The 17,707-nt window shown below is 41.7% G+C and overlaps 2 protein-coding genes across 2 annotated transcripts in view; one reads left to right on the forward strand and one right to left on the reverse strand.

Annotated features, from left to right (window-relative positions):
* The window catches only part of Fam227b (family with sequence similarity 227 member B), a 155,868-nt gene that overhangs the window by 42,333 nt on the left and 95,828 nt on the right, over positions 1 to 17,707 (reverse strand).
* Fgf7 (fibroblast growth factor 7) overlaps positions 4,548 to 17,707 on the forward strand; it is a 63,368-nt gene continuing 50,208 nt past the window's right edge. Inside the window, exons 1-2 of the mRNA XM_052183494.1 lie at positions 4,548 to 4,809; positions 5,332 to 5,887. Of these exons, the coding sequence (XP_052039454.1) occupies positions 5,602 to 5,887 (286 nt within the window). The 5' untranslated portion in view covers positions 4,548 to 4,809; positions 5,332 to 5,601. The remainder of the gene's footprint in view (positions 4,810 to 5,331; positions 5,888 to 17,707) is intronic.

A 17,707-nucleotide genomic window follows, 5' to 3' on the forward strand; every position in this document is an offset into this window, starting at 1 on the left:
CAAGCTCCCGGGATCCTCCCGTATCCACACCAGCGTGTGGTTACTGTCTTTTTCTGCCTTACTTGACAGGGATCTGAGACCAGGTCTTCACACCACTGCAGGTAGCCCTTTACCCACAGAACCATCACTAAGGCCTCACTCTTAACATTTTAAACAAAATGCATAACGCAACACAGGAACAGTTTTTTCCTTTTGTACTAAATACTGCCAGATAGTGTTAAAATGTGTTTCTGCTTTCACTTTCCACACTCGTGTGTAACCCGCTCATTTTAAGGAAGTCAAAAGTTCACTGTCAGTGTAGAGAGGGGCATTTACACTGGATTTGGATTTGGGCTACAGCCTTCCTCATACCATCTTCCTCTGGACCCGCTCTTCCTCTTGCATGAGCCACCACCCAACTCTGCTTCCAGCATGTGTACCCCTGTTTCCATCCCTGCTGCTACAATCCTAGTGCGAGGAGTGATCTCTGAGTGGGTTTTCAACCATGGTCACCACAGTGGGTGACTTACATTTTAGTCATTTTCCAGATGACCAAAAGGCACATCTCATGAGGGTTTCAGAATGGTGTCTCACACTCATACGGTTAGAAGCTGTAACAGGTAGGGACAAATCTCAAAGCCATTGTTGGTTTCACCACAGAACTTCCTTCTTACTCACTGTGGTGCATTGTATTCCATTTCCAGGACACAATAAGCTTACTTTCACCTCAGAACTTTGGTTTGTTTGTTTGTTTTTTTTTTTTAAACTTTCATCTAGCACGCTCTGGCTTCTGGTTTCTTCTTACTGCTCAGATCCTGGCTTACATAATGTCTCTTTCCAAAGACTTTCTGTGACCCATTCCAATCACTTTTCTCTTTTCTGCCATCTGCTATAATCATAAGACTACAATTTAGTAAATTCATAACATAGTTTGAAGAATTTTAAAGTTAGATTAGTATTTCAACGAGTCATATATATATATAATTAAACGAAACCATTTTGTTACAGACTCAGGGATAGAAAGACTCAAATGGCATTTGTATACTGAGATATTTACAAGTTGAGTCACAGGCACACTGCAGTGCTGAACACATGACTCACTTTACATCTTACGTGCAGTTGGTGTTTAGATGTTACAGCATTGTGCCAAAAACAAATGAGCTGTTTATAGGATGAAGGGCCTCAGGGATTGCTCCATCGTGGTTTTCCTTCTGAGTTTAAGTGACTATCTTTGACCAGGTCCATCATGTTTGGAAAGACAGGTTTGTCTTCCTGTGTCCTATTCTTTTTAAAGGAACCTAAGTTTCTTCTGCAGTTTACCCATTTCCTCACGTCAAGTCCCAGCTGCCAGCTGCACGCCTCTCTCTTTGCTTGGTCTCTTGCTTGTGACCATTAGCATGGGCCTTCAGTTCTTGGAATCTAAGATCTTGGCTTTCCTGTTCCATAGCATCCCCAGATCCCTGTTTATGCTGTGCTCTTACTGGAATGCACGCTTTGCAAAGGCAGGAATCAATTCCAAAATACTCACCATTGTGTCTTCAGAGGGCTAACCCAGTGTCTGGCAGCACATAGTTATTGGATAAATATTTGTTCAATGGATGGTTCAAGATGATAAGTAAGACTGGTTGCACAGTATGATCCAGAGTCAAAGCTGAATTTGTGTATTGAAACCACACAGGAAATAATGAAGACAAATCTAGTGTGGGGCTAGTTGTAGTAATGTGGACAGGATAGTTTGGAACAGTGTCAGATGTAAGGCACAACATATACACCATCATTTTTATAAGTAGAAATCAACCTTGTCCCAATATCAAGAGTCTGTATCCTACCTGGAACCAGAGGACCGATGTCTAGACAGTTTTTGGAAAATAGCCCTACAGGTATATTTGTATACCATAAATGACATATTTATAACTGCATTTATTATAATATTTCCATAGTAAAAACATGGGTAAAAATGAAATATTCATAGAGGTTGGCTATGCACATTGGGATATACACACTCAATGCAATAGTATGTGGTGTAGAAAGTGAGTGAGCTTTCTAAGTGCTGAGATAGAAAATTTCATATTTTTACTAAGTGAAAATAAAAGCAACATGTATAACTGTGTGTGTGTGTGTGTGTGTGTGTGTGTGTGTGTGTGAATACTTCTTTGTATGTAAAAGAGCAGGGTATAAAATTCTCTTGTATATATGTGTATAGCTTTTGTGTTTAAACACAGTGAAAATGGAAATTGAAATATAAAATTGTGTAAGTCCAAGTTTCTATCATTTGTCTCTCCACAGAATGAAGGCTGTAATGAAGATTGCTTAGGAAAAGTTAGGAAGTTCATACAGCAGCTGACTGCACGAAAGAAGTTCTATGAATTTTTCGACAATTTTCAATGCAAATGCATTTTAAATACCTTTACTTTTTTCTATTTTTAAATACAAATAGTGTATTTTAAATACAAATTCCCAAAGCACCAGGGGCAAGTATGAGATACCATTTTTTCTTTTCTGAGCTACCACTTGTTTGTTTTGTTTTGTTGTTTTTGTTTTTTTGTTGTTGTTGTTGTTTTTTCCGAGACAGGGTTTCTCTGTATAGCCCTGGCTGTCCTGGAACTCATTCTGTAGACCAGGCTGGCCTCGAACTCAGAAATCCACCTGCCTCTGCCTCCCAAGTGCCGGGATTAAAGGCATGTGCTACCACCACCTGGCGAGCTACCACTTGTATTTGAAGCTTTTCAGATGATAACATTAATCTTTAAAAGTCAATATTTGAAGAATAGATGCAGAACTTTTTCTTATGGATTTAAAATGCACAAGGTGGAGATATTTTCAACTAAGGATGGAGCTACCTTTTTCCGGAAAAAGTAAAAAACAGAGAACTCTGTTTCTCCATCCTGCTTGTGTTTTACAGAAAGGGCAGAAGATGTCTGCCACCGTGTAACTCAAAAAGACAAAGAGAGCAGCTTTCTTACAGATAACTGAGCCTCTAGCCTCTAGCCCATTTCTAATGAGTAAGGGTCTCAAGGACAGGAATGAAATTCCCCACCCCACCTTGGGCCCATCACTGGAAAGTAATCAATAACTTAAAAAGGGAATTTAAACTGATACAATTTCCTGCCTGACTGTAACCTACTCAGTGGCATTACTCAGATAGCTATTTTATACCTCGTTTTCAACATCATGGGCACTCCCTCCTCTGCACGTTGTAAAGAGAGACTGAGCATTCTGTAGCAGGCACTGAAAACTGACTGCATAACCTCCATTTCTCTAGACAGGACGTCAACTCATAAGAATTCTGAATCTGCTCATTACTAATACCCCCTGGACTGCGGGATATCATTAAGAGCATCATCATACCTTCTGTCCTTCCTCCTTGGAAGAAAAATCATGGGATGTTCTGAGCTCTCTGGGTTTAAATAGATACAGTTATAGAACAGCACACTCTCCTCTACTTTGAAAACCTGGTGTTTCGATAGTTCATGAGTTGAAGACAACTGTGCTTGTTTGAAATATGGTGTGTTGCTGACTCTGTCCAAATGACTCTATTTAGTTCTGTCTCTATTTGGTCTACCTGCACCACCTGGTGGTAGTGTATGTTAAGTGCGAAGTTTGTGTGTGTGTGTGTACTTGTGTGAGATTGTGTGTGTGTGTGTGTATATATGTGTGTGTTGCAGGTACATGAAAAGAGAATTCTAATGTATGCATTCTTAAATATTCATTTAGATTGGTGATACAATGGCTTCATACTAAATGTAAAATGCAGTCACAATCTTGCTCAGCACAGGATAGACACAAACTCATTTTGGAAAGCATAAGGACTCTCCTATATCCATTAGCTATTGGCCTTCTAATTCCTAAATTTATCAGTTTTTTATGCTATTGTTCTCAGGGAGGCACACGGCAAACACCAAGGTGAAACCATTTTTCTAAAAGAATGATAGTTTTGCAAATCATGTGCCCTTTGCTTCTGTGGACCATCCGTTGAAATAATTCATAAGACGGGACACTAAAGTGGCAGCCCAGTCCTGTCTGATGAGGCATGTCCATTGGTGTGACACCTGAAGCAGCAGCTGAGCCATCGGGAAATAAGTGACCAGTCCAAGGCCACACTGTTTGTTAGAATCCCAATCCAATAAGAAGCCAGCGCTTCTTAGCCCAAAGATTCATACGCATGGTGCAATGTCTGTGAAAAGATAAGTTCTTGCCTAGGAATACCTGCTTTCAGCCCGAGCCTTGGGTTGCTCAGGTGCTCTGAATATGAACGACTAACAACATACCCTCACTTAACAATCTCCTTGTCCCAGTGTAGTGTAAAGATTGTCTAACTATTAAAAAGCCCTTCCTTATATATGTTCTAGAAAGGGTTTTCACAGACTGTACAACTTCTGAGTTTAAAAGGTCTAACATTTCCCTTTCTCTTTGTAACTGCTTGAGAATCAGAGATTTGTTTCCAGAGAGGGAATGCCCACTTGTGGATTTAAACTGAAGCCGTGTCCATAGCTCCCCCTTATGACCACTCAACAGTACACAAGCCTCCTTCTAGTCCTGCTGTTTTAGACAACGAACAGCTCACTGGTTAAGTTTTAATTGCTTCCAATGAGGTCAGCAAAGGTATTTATTGAAAATCTCTGAATAAAAGGCTCCACGCACTCACACAAGCGCACGCGCTCACACACGGAGAAAATCCTTTTGCCTGTTGATTTATGGAAACAATTATGATTCTGCTGGAGGATTTCTCAGCTGAGAAATAGTTTGTAGCTACAGTAGAGAGGCTCAAGTTGCACGAGGCAGACAGCAGACACGGAACTCTTGTGTCCCCAGCTGTTCCAAACAGAACAAGTAAGTTACTGTTATTTGTCTTTAAAACAATGCTGAATCTTTTCTGAAAGATTTTCTCTTTCTGTGGTTATTGTACGGGGGGGGGGGGGGGGAAGACTTTTGAGCTGTGTAAATATCTACAGAAATTGTGCTGTAGTACATACGTATGGAAAGAGACGCTTGAAGATCTCCAGGGCAATCATGACACTTAACTTGAAAAATCTGGGCAGTTTAAGGGAAAATAATTATGAAGCACAAATGGAAAAGCGTATACTAATGAATTCCAGGGAGAGTGCTTCAACTTTGTCGATAGCGGCTGTAAAACTTGATTGAACGCAATAGCTGTGAGTATACGGTCTTTCCAAACACGATAGCAACTGGAATGAATGGTGTGGGTCTCTTGTGATGTTTCTTCACTAATGCATAGCTTTTCTGAATCTATGTGCAGAGATGTTAGACTATTTACCTACTGAAATTTATACATACATTTTTTTATCTCCCTCTCTTCTCCCCTCCCCATTCCTAATCTCTCATTTTGAACAGAAGTCAAGGAGCAAACACACTGCAGCAACCGGCTTTGCCGTCACCTGTTTCTATAAGGATATACCTACCAGCTGTGCTCCTGAAGGAGGAATCCTGTTATTGGGATCAGAAGCTAAAAGATAAGGTTAACAGTTTGGAAAGAGCAACAACTTTTTCTCAAATCAATCTCCAGTTCACAGATAGGAGGAGGCCGATGACCTAGGAGTAGCAATCAACGCAAGATTCAGTTCTCATTATGTTATTCATGAACGCCCGGGGCACTACACTATAATGCGCAAATGGATACTGACACGGATCCTGCCAACTCTGCTCTACAGATCATGCTTCCACCTCGTCTGTCTAGTGGGCACTATATCTCTAGCTTGCAATGACATGAGTCCGGAGCAAACGGCTACGAGTGTGAACTGTTCTAGCCCTGAGCGACACACCAGAAGTTATGACTACATGGAAGGAGGGGATATAAGGGTGAGAAGACTGTTCTGTCGCACCCAGTGGTACCTGAGGATTGACAAGCGAGGCAAAGTGAAAGGGACCCAGGAGATGAAGAACAGCTACAGTAAGTGATGCCTTTACCACGGCCCTGCTCAGCTCCTTGTGGTTTGTCTAAGGTTCACCTTCTGGTGCCATGGTCTCCTTTCTTGTGGGGGCAAAGCTCAGTGTAATATATATCAAGTCCTAATTTTTCTGCCTTGGGATTTCTGCACTAAATCCCTAAAATTTCTCCGGTAATGGTTTGTACTCACCTTATGGTTGGAATTGATATGGTTGGAAAATACTCTGTGTCTTAAATCCAAACCACTCTTCGGTAAGAAAACACACCAGTGAGTACTCAGGCTGATGTGGGGTTATTTTCCTAGCAAAGCCCAATAGCAGTTTGCGGTGTTCTCAGTAGGTGTTCACCAAACTACCAGTCATAGTCTGAGGAGCAGAGGGTGTTGCCTTTGAATTGACTCTGCCATGGTACTAATGGGTTAAGAATCTACTTTCTGAGCACCATCAACTGTGTGCTTCTAAAACAGAAGGGAGTCTGGGAGACTAAAGGGATCTTTAGTCTAATGAGTTTGTATCAGATTCTTTAACTCCCCACCCAGTAGGTAACAGACATGTCTAGCAGTTTCTTTATCAAGAGTCTCTATCATGTAAGGTCTCTGTTGCTAATTCAAGAGGAACATAAATCTGAGGAAGCAGAGCTGAGTTGGAAAACAGGTTGTGCCTTTCACCTGGAGCCCCCCACTTTCTCCTCAAGACCCAGTTGCTCTCATACCTCAAAATGCCAGGGCTTGGGTTTTCATGTGATGGTTACGATTAGTAATTAATCTCAGTAGTACTAAATTCAATGGCATAAAACACACACTCAACATTTACCCTAGGTATTTAAAACCCACACGTGGAAATAAGTTTGTTAGCACTAATAACACATGGGTGGCATTGCCACTGTATGTTTGATAGTTCATGTGGCAGTATAGTTGGAGAAGCGTACAGGAAGCCAATAGTATAGCTGGGTGTCTGTGACAGGGCCACCCCAAGTTGTTCTTATCTGTTCTGGAAATACCTTTTGGGCTCTAAACTCACTGATCAATAAATAAGAGTTTGGTGACTCTGTTTCCCAAATGAAAACGAGGGACCTTCATTTCAGCCACAACTCATATGAACTGAGTAAAGAAACACACCTGCTCAGGAGGACTGAGCCTATAGGATTCAGCTCAAAATGGAGGATTTGCTGATAGCCACTTCTGTGGCCTTTTCATTTGATTTGAAAATCAGTGAGCCTTACTGAGGATAAAAGAATCCTGGGGGCAGATACAGCATGTGTCCCGTTCCTGTCTGTTAGTGACTTTAGGGCACTTCCATAGTGTTCCTAACCTTCAACTTGTAAACATGGATGCATTTTTCAAACTCATAAAAAAGGTAAAAAAAAATAATGGGTGGGAACATTCAGTGGAAATGAGTACTATGATTATTGTGAATTTTATTTTGTTCACAATATTGTTCAATTTTATTATTTGAACACAATTTTATTATTGTTCAATTCCTGGAGCTCATGAATTTCAGGTATTTGTACACATTTACAAACTGGTAAAATCACTTTATAATTTGAAACATGGTTTAATGCTAAACCTGAGAAGCCCTAAAGCCTGTTTGGCAAACCCCCTTTCCCCTGAAGCAAACTCTATAGTAATAAGAAAGTCAAAAGTCTCACCCTAAATCATGGTGTTGGAATATCAGAGTGCCTTGTACTCTTGACATCGTTTATGCAAATAAGTTTCTTATAGGCCTTTTAATAGTCTAGATTTATATACTTTCTTGGTATAGTACAATCTCCAGGAGAGAAAACCCTCGTGAGAATCTCTCAGGTAAACTAGCTACCATTGTCCTGCCATTCTACTGAAAAGACAAGATAAGGTTTCTTCTAAGTTAGACTGACGTGAAGGTTCTTCTGTGTGTAGAAAATCCAAGAGTGAGAAAAATAAAGAATAACTTATTAGGAGAAAATTCTGATAACTACTGCCTGTTAGTTGAGACAGACTTGCTCAGTTGAAGAGTGAGCATAAGCAGATAGATGTATGTGAGGTTGGAGCTACTGAGTCAGGGAATCCAGGTCCAAACAGTGCGCCCAGAAGAACTTGGTCACAGTAACCAAACAGCATGAGAAATGGAATCACTAAAGCTCAGGGTGGTTCTGACGCCTTCCACTTTTAAGCACGTCCTGGAACTCCTCTGGAGGCCCTTTACAATGGCATTGCTTTTTTTTCTTGTCAATGACATTGTTTTCTTCCTGTCAGCCTCTCTCATGGCTTTTGTTTGAGTGAAAGGAAAACGACCTGAGGGTATGGATGAGACTTGGCAGGCTGCTTCCCCAGTACAGCACGGACCCCTGGGGTCATACACATGAAGGAAGGCACACCTGCTACCCACTGAAGCACATACTAACCTCCTGGGAACATGCTTTATAAAACACTGGTAGATTTGGACATTTAAGAAACAGGTGAAAGATCTATGTGTATAATGTGCTTCCAAGGTGTTGGGCTGGGCTGGGTGGACCGAGAGGAGAAAAGAATAGACAGGGGAGTGCTGGGCTGGTGTTAGTGCTGGAGCCTCAAATTTTCAGGGGAATTGGAACTTCACTTCAGGTACTATGGTGGTTGGAGCCCTTGCTTTAGTCTCCTCCATGCTAGATTATCTTGCAGAAAGCATCAAGTGTAGCTCAGAATAAGTAAATTGTATAGTAAAAAGAAAGCAAACAAACTAAATCCTCCAAACAGTCCACCAAGGATTTGGAAATTCAGGAGGAGCCGAGAGAAGTAGAAGAAGAGTTTCAACTCTTGAGGGCAGCCAGAGGGGAATGGCTCTCCTCTCTCTTCTCTCTGGTGCCACTCATTTTCATTCAGCTCTACCGACAAAACTGGGATATAACAAGAAGAGATGCAGGAGATGCAGGAGATGCAGGAGAAGTTCGTATACAAGGAGAGCACTGGTAGGCAGCATCATGGAGGGACAGGGAATGGATGGTCAATGCTTCAAGTGCTTCTGTTGTACGGACTGTCCCCTTGGAGACCAGGCGAGAGGCTGGATTTAGACGATTATTGGAGCGGCCAGCTCATCAGCAGACAGAGGCAATCACTCCACACCTGACAAGAATACCGCTGCTGTTTAGCTGGGAGCTGAGGTGCTGAGTGAGAGATGGCAGCAGTAGGAGACAGATGTGGGATGGAGGACCCAGCCCCTCAGGATAATCTTCCTGCTTTGTTTGTACTCAGTAACTACAATATTGTGTTCCCAAAACAGTTAACACCATCCATGCTTCTGGAGAGCTCCTTGATGACCAGAGCCCCTACTTCTGGAGGAGCTCATCTGCCCTTTTGGGCATTGTTTGTCACATAGGAAGAAAGGGTTATTTGTTCTGAGAGTTGGCCAATGGCTTGGCAACATCCTCTTTTGGACTGGTAGGCTGTGATGGGATGTGGCCTCCCAGTTGGCAGAACACAAATAAACACAGCATTGTTGGATTTGACTTTGGCCACAGAGTCTCCAGCAACTCAATTGTCAACAATTCTTTGGATGGGTTTCTGTCTGCTCTAGTCTCTATAGTACTCACTCCCCCCACCCCAAGCACACACAGCACCTTTGAATGCCGGGAGTATAAATGTGCTTGTGTCCCAAAGAGTTCTTAGTAATTTTTGTGAAAGAACAACACACACTGTCAAAATAAACAAAATTATAAATGTAACACCTGCCTTTTTTAAAAAAAGACAAGATCATGTCACACTTGTGGACCCTGGGAGACACATGCAAAACAAAATCCTAGACATGATTGACAAGCTGGAATCTTCTAGAACTGGTGACTGGGGTCCCTTGTTAAAGGAATTTCAAGTCTTTAAAATATGAAAAGTGAATAAATTGCTGGGGGGCAGTAGAAATGCTGGCTACTCTATGAAAACTCCGATATTATTTTTTTCATATTATAATCTTTATTTAGTTATGGCAATTGTCTGAAACTTACTAAACGCTACTCGTTTCATTAGCTCAAGTATGTTCTCTTAACATTTCTTCACTTAAAATAACTAGTCATTCATCTTTTTCTCAGTTTTAATTCTGTGTCTGTGCCGATGTCTAGTGGGGGGCACAGGTGTTGAGAACCCCTCAAGGCAGAGAGGTACAGGAAGGTTGTGAGTTGCGGGATACAGGTTTTAAAAACCGAACTCAGGTCTCTGCAAGAGCAGTCCATGCTCTTAACCACAGAGCCATCTCTCCAGCTCCACACTGACCATTTCTACATTATTATCATTTCTGCACTGGTCCAGATCAGATGGTCTTTTCCCTAAGGCTAAGCTGTGTAAGATCTCTGCAGCCTGTGGGTTAGGAGAACCAAAGGCCAGAGTGACCCGAGGGAGAGAGGCAGGAGGATGTTAGACATGTGGAAGGAGCTGCTCTCTCTAGATTTTTTCTTCTTCTATTTCTCAATCTTGGCTGGATATTGTATTCAGCTGGGACCTGTAAAAATTACTGATGCCAGATCCCATCCGCAAAGACTCATTAAGTTGATCTAGGGTGCAGTCTGGGCATCAGGAATTTTAAAAGCTCTCTAGATAATTCTGAGATGCTTCCAAGGCTGAGAACTACTATACTGTGGGAATCATATTAGAACACTGGATGAATTGTAGCTCAGTTGAATCAGACTCTCACCAGGAGGGAGGAGACTGGAAATAAGTATTCCTTACAGTGTTCCAGCTAGAGATGAATGCATGGCTAGGGTTGCAAACTGTGACTTAGAGGCAGGGTAGAGGTAGTGGGTGGGTAATGGGATATAGACTGTGCCATCTTCGGGATGCTGGCAAACATTTTGGAGCCCCTGAATTTTAGAGGGCTTCAAAGTTAACCCCTCCCCCACCAATGGACTGGAGGAATGCATCTCTGAATTATGAATCAAGGACTTCCAGGCCACTTGGACTAATCTCAATGGCGTCAGCATGTGCTGAACGGGCCTAGACACGCATGTAAGGACAGCCCTGTGGCATGATATAAGAAGGTTGCTTAATCGGTGACACAGCTGCATCGTGACAGGTGCTGGGGGCCAAGGGAGGTACAGACATCAGTGTCTGACTGCTTCTAACTGTGACCTCAGACACTTCTAAATTAGGCTTTCATTTCTCATAGCCATGCTACTAAATTCAAAGGTAAGAGGCTAAAAAAGACAGGGGCTAACCTAGAAAACCCAGTAGGGACAGAACCACAGGTTCCCAAAGGATGTTTCCAGTCTGGTGGAAACCGTCCTCTTGGCACAACTGGGATTCTACACAGCATGGAGGCTGCACTTTGGTTACATTTTGTTTTGTTTTGTTTTTGGAGTAAATAGTTTGGGTAGCATGGTAACATCTGTAGCGTCATTGTGGAACGATACAGCATCTCTATATTTAAACTTCACATATGGTACATAGGAAAAACGTCAGGGCGATAGTTAATCTTCATACACTCCAAGCAGGTTGGAATTCTATGCACATGCTCTGAAAAGCTGTGTTAAAGGTCATTGAACAGTGGATGGAGAGATGGCCCAGTAGTTCCGAGCAGGCGCTGCTTTCTGCAGAGGACCTGAATTTAGTTCTCAGCACCCATGCCGGGTCCCTCCAGCTCCAGGAGCCCTGACAGACTCTTCTGGACTGTTAGGCACCTGTACTCACGTGTGCACTCATCTCCCTCACCACATTCAGGTAATCAAAAACCAAAAGTCACTGAACATTTAAGTAATACTTAACCAAGGTTCATCTTTGCATTTGAACTTATCTGTAAGAAAGTTGAAGCATGGTATTTCAAAATATTGAATTATTTTGCTACCTACCATGCTTCAACTTTCTTAAGTGGCATATTTTTCATTTTCCATATATTTCTCATTTTATGCTTGTTTTTGAATTTTGGATGCAATCGAGGATATGCTGACAGATGTATTGAGATGAAACAGACTCAGCTGCATGTATTCCTTAAGGCAGTGTTTCCACATTGTATTTCTTAGAACTCTGGGGTCCCGTGAGATATTAATGGTGTCCCCTCAAGCTGTTTTTCTGGCTTGCTGAGTGGGAACTACTCGGTTAATAACGCTGAATTAGTCCTTGCAGCAGAATTCGCTGAGCCTATGTTATACCACGCTCAGCCTCAACTTCAAGGAAGCCTTCTGTGGGTGTTTTCACATTGACTTGATGACAGAACACTCCTTTGTCCCCCATACATCTCCCTGCTCTAACTCTTGGTAGAACATTTAAATTCCTTTAATTTTCAACTTGAGAGCAAACTGGGGATCCATGTTTGGAGTAGTCAAGAACTAAACCAAGCTATCCCTCAGCTGTTTGTCTGAAACAGAAAGCCTCACAACTGCCTCGAGCTGCCCCACGATTTCAGAACCACTGGAGCCCAGCAGTTATGTGGCTACCGAAGCTTCCTTGTTAGTCTTCATTAAGACAATGTTCTGTACAATGATGAAGGTCTAAACCCAGAGATTTCCAGCAGGATTTGAGCCTAGAGCTCTGTCTGGGCTCTAGGCAGCATTATGGGGCTGTTTCCCCGATAGGAAATGATGTCTGCAGCTATGGCCAGGCGACCACCAAGCTACAGAAGCGTTTCTCATACAGTCACCTAAAATGCTTCAGGATTTCAAGGTGACTGGAAAATTCACATGGACTCATGTGCAAACAACAGACTTTTACTTATCAAAAAACTGGTTCAAGCAAAAGCCGTTATTTCTATTTTATCATGTAACAAGTTTCATTAACTGACCAGAAGGTATTTAGAAATCTGAATTATAGGATCTTATAAGAAAACTCCCAGAGGGCTACTCATCTGAGGTTTCTAAAGGGTAAAGGGCCAGAGGCTCAGCTCTCCTCTCCACACCTCAGGTGTTTCGTGAGCTGGACACTGGGCGCCTGCTGGTCACTGGTTCTCTCTGTGTGTAGCTGGCACTAACACGGGAGTGTTCTCAGCCTCCTTTTTATCTCCCTCTGCTCAGGGTGCTGCATTAGCCAGTGGAAGAAGGCAGAAAGATTTACAGTCGATAAATATATTTTTCATTTAACTGATTGCATATTTAAAATAGGTATAACTAAAAGTATGTTGTTAAATCATCAAGAAAATTGATGTGAACAGGAACTAAAAGCCTTGATAAAAGAAAAGACAAACACATCTCATTTTTTTCTTATTTTCTATCCGTCAGAAATAAAATTATTCCACACAAGCAATTTGGCTAAGTTTTTTCTATGTAATTTGACGGAGCCAGAGGAAGTTGGTGTATTATCAAGCCGACTGCATAAGCAGGCACAGATAGTATTGATAACACTGGGCAATGTGAAGACCAAGCCTCAAAGAGCTGTGGTCTGAATCAATATTCGTTCTTATTTTTATCAACAAGCATACCCAGAAGAAATAGTTCATAGTTGATATTGGCTTAAGGAACATCTGTATTGAGAGAAAACTAAGAAAACCTTTTTTTTTAAATAAAATTTTTAATTGAATATATTCTTCATTTACATTTCAAATGCTAAAACCTTTCCCGGTTTCCTCCTCCCAGGAAACCCCCAATCCCTCCTCCACCCCCTGCCTCCAAGTATATGCCCTTCCACCCTCTCACCTACTTGCCCTCGATTTCCCTATGCTGGGGCATCTATTGAGCCTTCCCAGGACCAAGGACCTCTCTTCCCACTAATGCCTGACAAGGCATTCCTCTGACACACTTTTGGCTGGAACCATGTGTACCCCTTGGTTGATGGTTTAGTCCCTGAGAGTCCTGGGGCATCTGGGTGGCCGACATCAGTGTTCTTCCCATGGAGCTGCAAACCTCTTCGGCTCCTCCAGTCCAGCCTCCAACTGGACTGGGGATTGGGAACCCCATGCCCAGTCCAACGGTTGGCTGCTAGCATCTGCCTCTGTATCTGTAAGGCTCTGGCAGAGGCCCTCCAGAGACAACCATAACAGGCTCCTTTCGGAATGCACTTCTTGTCACCCATAATGGTGTCAGGGTTAGGATGAATCCCAGGTAGGGTTCTTTCTGGGTGGCCTTTTTTTCAGCCTCTGCTCTACACTTTGTCTCCATAATTGCTCCTGTGAGTATTTTGTTCCCTTTCTCAGAGGAACCAAAGCAGTCCCACTTCTGTTTTCCTTCTTCTTGAGCTTCCTGTGGTCTGTGAATTGTAATTTGTTTATTTTGAGCTTTTGGGCTAATATCCACTTATTAGTGAGTGCATACCATGTGTGTTCTTTTATGATTGGGTTACTTCACTCAGGATGACACTTTCTAGTTCCATCCATTTGCCTAAGAATTTTATGAATTCATTGTTTTTAATAGCTGACTAGTAGAATTCCATTGTGTATGTATACCACAATTTCTGTATCCATTGCTCCGTTGAAGGACATCTGGGTTGTTTCAGCTTCTGGCTGTTATAAATAAGGCTGCTATGAACATAATGGAGCATGTGTCCTTATTATCTGTTGGAGCATCTTCTGGGTATATGCCCAGGAGTGATATAGCTGAGTCCTCAGGTAGTACTATGTCTAATTTTCTGAGAAACTGCCAAACTGATTTCCAGAGTGGTTTTACCAGCTTACAATCCCACCAGCAATGGAGAAGTGTTCCTCTTTTTCAATATCATCGCCAGCATCTGCTGTCCCCTGAATTTTTCATCTTAGCCACACCACCATTCTGACTGGTATGAGGTGAAATCTCAGTGTTGTTTTAATTTACATTTCCCTGATAACTAAGGATGCTGAACATTTCTTTAGGTGCTTCAGAGCCATTTCTTCAGTTGAGAATTCCCTGTTTAGCTCTGTACCCCACTTTTAATAGGGTTATTTGACTCTCTGGAGTCTAACTTCTTGGGTTCTTTGTATACATTGAATATTAGTCCTCTATTGGATGTAGGATTGGTAAAGATCATATGATTGTATACCTAAGCAACCCTAAAACTTCCACCAGAGAACTCCTAAACCTGATAAACAACTTTAGTGAAGTGGCTGGATATAGATTTAACTCAAACAAATCAGTAGCCTTCCTATACTCAAAGAATAAACAAGCTGAAAAAGAAATTAGGGAAATGACACCCTTCACAATAGTCACAAATAATATTACATACCTTAATGTGACTTTAACCAAGCAAGTGAAAAATCTGCATGACAAGAGCTTCTAGATTTGTTTCTGATCACATCCCTGGTTCCTCTGGTTTGAGGTGGGGAGGCACAGAGTCAGGGGAGGTTGTCTGTGGAGTGTGCACCCTTTCTTCCTTACTTTGCACCAAAAAGAAAGGTAATTGAAAGATTGAGGCTACTTTTTTTTTCCTCATTCTTTTGTTAAATTCAATAGTCCCAATTCCTCCCTTTCAGAGAGTAAAGAATTGTAAACAATCCCACAGCCTGGATTTTTAGAATTAACAGTTTAGTTGGGAGTGAGAGGTAGGCTACAGGCCAGAGGGGAGCAAGTTTAGAGAACAGTGGGGATTTCCTAGCCCAACAAGAGAGATGCTCAGGTGTGTTATCCTTCAAGCAAACGCCTTTTATGATGCATGTCAGTTGTCACAGTGTGATTTGTGACAGCAAATGAGAGCAATTCAGCATCTTTCAGGGGTCAGTGTTGGGCCCACCAAAGGCCATCCTGATCTTTTCCTTATTTCAAGAAACAGGAAAACACACACACACACACACACACACACACACACACACACACACACACACACACCACAAGAAAATAATAAATCTTTGGGATTGAGATACGGTTCAGTAGCTCCCAAAACCCATATAAGGCAGCTCACAAGCACACATAGCTAGCTCAGGGGGTGGGGGTGGGGTGGGGGGTGGGGGGTGAAGGTGGGAGGGGACCCCACACCTTTTGTCTCTGTGGGCACTGTACACCTCTCCATGCACATAATTAAAAATCCCACCTGTGCACATGATTAAAGATAAAAAATTTTAAAAGTCTCCATGAGAACATTTGCTTGTAATAGAGCATCAGATTTTATCTGATTGAAATATTTACTAAAAATATGACTACTTCCAACTAAAATGTTAATTCTCTTAGAAACACATTTTGGGAGGGTCTTCACTACTTCACTCTCTGCATGCCACAGGGAACTATCAAAGACTGCTTTTTGAATTAATAAATGAATTGAATAGGGAGGCCACTCCACTTCATATGATGACCTTCTAAGGAGGGAAACTTTTTTAGAAGTCATAATTCAAGTTATGCTAGCTTGAAAACAACATATTTTCCACATGTTTAGCAGCATATATTTCTCTTTTTGGTTTTTCAGTCTCCATGATGCTTGAGTCAGAGTATGAAAATGATAAAATGATGACTCTAAAGGCTACACTGTCATTACGCAGGGGACTTTTTTTCCCATAGTACTTCCCGAGAAGCCAGAGACATGATGGCTTTTAGACACACGGTTAATATTCTAGGGTAGAATTGTAGAGATGAACTGCTGCCTTCTTTAGATAAGACTACTGAGGTGTCTGTGTGTGAGAAATGAGGCTTAGCACCCCCGTATGAATGGTTCACCAGATTATAATGTGGCTATTTCATGGCCTCATGGATGGGCATTGGACCTGGAAAAACTCCAGCCAACTTTCTTCTTCGTGTCTCTCTTGCTTGCTTGAGTTTCCAAAATTTTGTCAGACATCAAGCCATGGTTGATCTCAGAGAAGACTGGTATGAATCTGTACCTCAGCTTTTAAGGTTTACTTTAAAATTTATGATCTTTTAATGTATTTTAATAGTTTATTAGGCATTATAATCATTACATTAAAATCATTACATTGCAGAGAAATAAATTTGTTTGCTAGTCTTGTAAATCTTTGAATTTAGTCTCTTAAAAATTGTGTAATATATAACAGGAAGCATCTTTTTTTGAGTGACTAAAGAATACAGCTAACACAGGTGAATTCTTTTACAATTTACAATAAATGCCAACACTGGAACTGGTGGACTATTTTTCTGGGTGTAAGGATTTCTGGAGCGCTCTCCTACCATAAGCATTCTTCATCTCATGGACTAGACAAAGGCCCAAGGGAACTGGCCAGGCCATTCCGCTCACCGCTACACCAACGTTAGCTTTAAAATTACGCGTGATCCTGTTTGCATCATATTTGGGTGTCACTCACTTTAATTATGACATTTTTGAACACATTGGTGTGTTCAAAACTAGTGGATCATTCAGCTGATCAAACTGAAAGAACTATCCTCTCTCTGCATGGGTGGATGGTTTCCTGGAAATCAGTCCTCAGCGTTAGCATGTTCACAGAGGGCAGAACCGAGAAGTGGCATTCAGAGCCGTTGCACATGAGAGTGTAGGGAATTCCCACACATGGCATCACAATAGCTTGCCCAGTTGGCCTGCTGCACACCTTTCTGTCACTTATATTCTACTGCTAACCCCTGTCATTAGCACCTCGTCATGGAAAGGGGAAAAGGAGGCATCTCAAGTAATATCGTTCTCCCAGCGAAAGCACAGACCATTAATATTATTTTAAGATAATAATGAAACTTTTTACTACAATAAGTCTATATGTATGTTTATACATATATACGTACACACATATATTTAAATGGAGCTACCTTATAACAAGGAGACAATACTTCTCCCAAACTGCATAAGTGTGCAATATTTTGATCACATGAACTGACTTATATCACAAAGCATGTACAGGTTGGCAGACAGCAGTGCTTTGTAGGTGGGGACTGGCTCTGAGCTCCTAAGGGAAGCAATGTGTAGATGTGAACTCAGATACAGACTAATAGTTTCCATTACTTGTATCACTGTACTCTGACGGGTAGCATTAAAATTCCACATATTAATTTGTACCATGCTGTGGGATAGTTTGCATATAAAATATATAAACATAAAATCTT

This window comes from Apodemus sylvaticus, chromosome 5 (genome assembly GCF_947179515.1).
Source record: "Apodemus sylvaticus chromosome 5, mApoSyl1.1, whole genome shotgun sequence".
Classification (NCBI taxonomy): Eukaryota; Metazoa; Chordata; class Mammalia; order Rodentia; family Muridae; genus Apodemus; species Apodemus sylvaticus.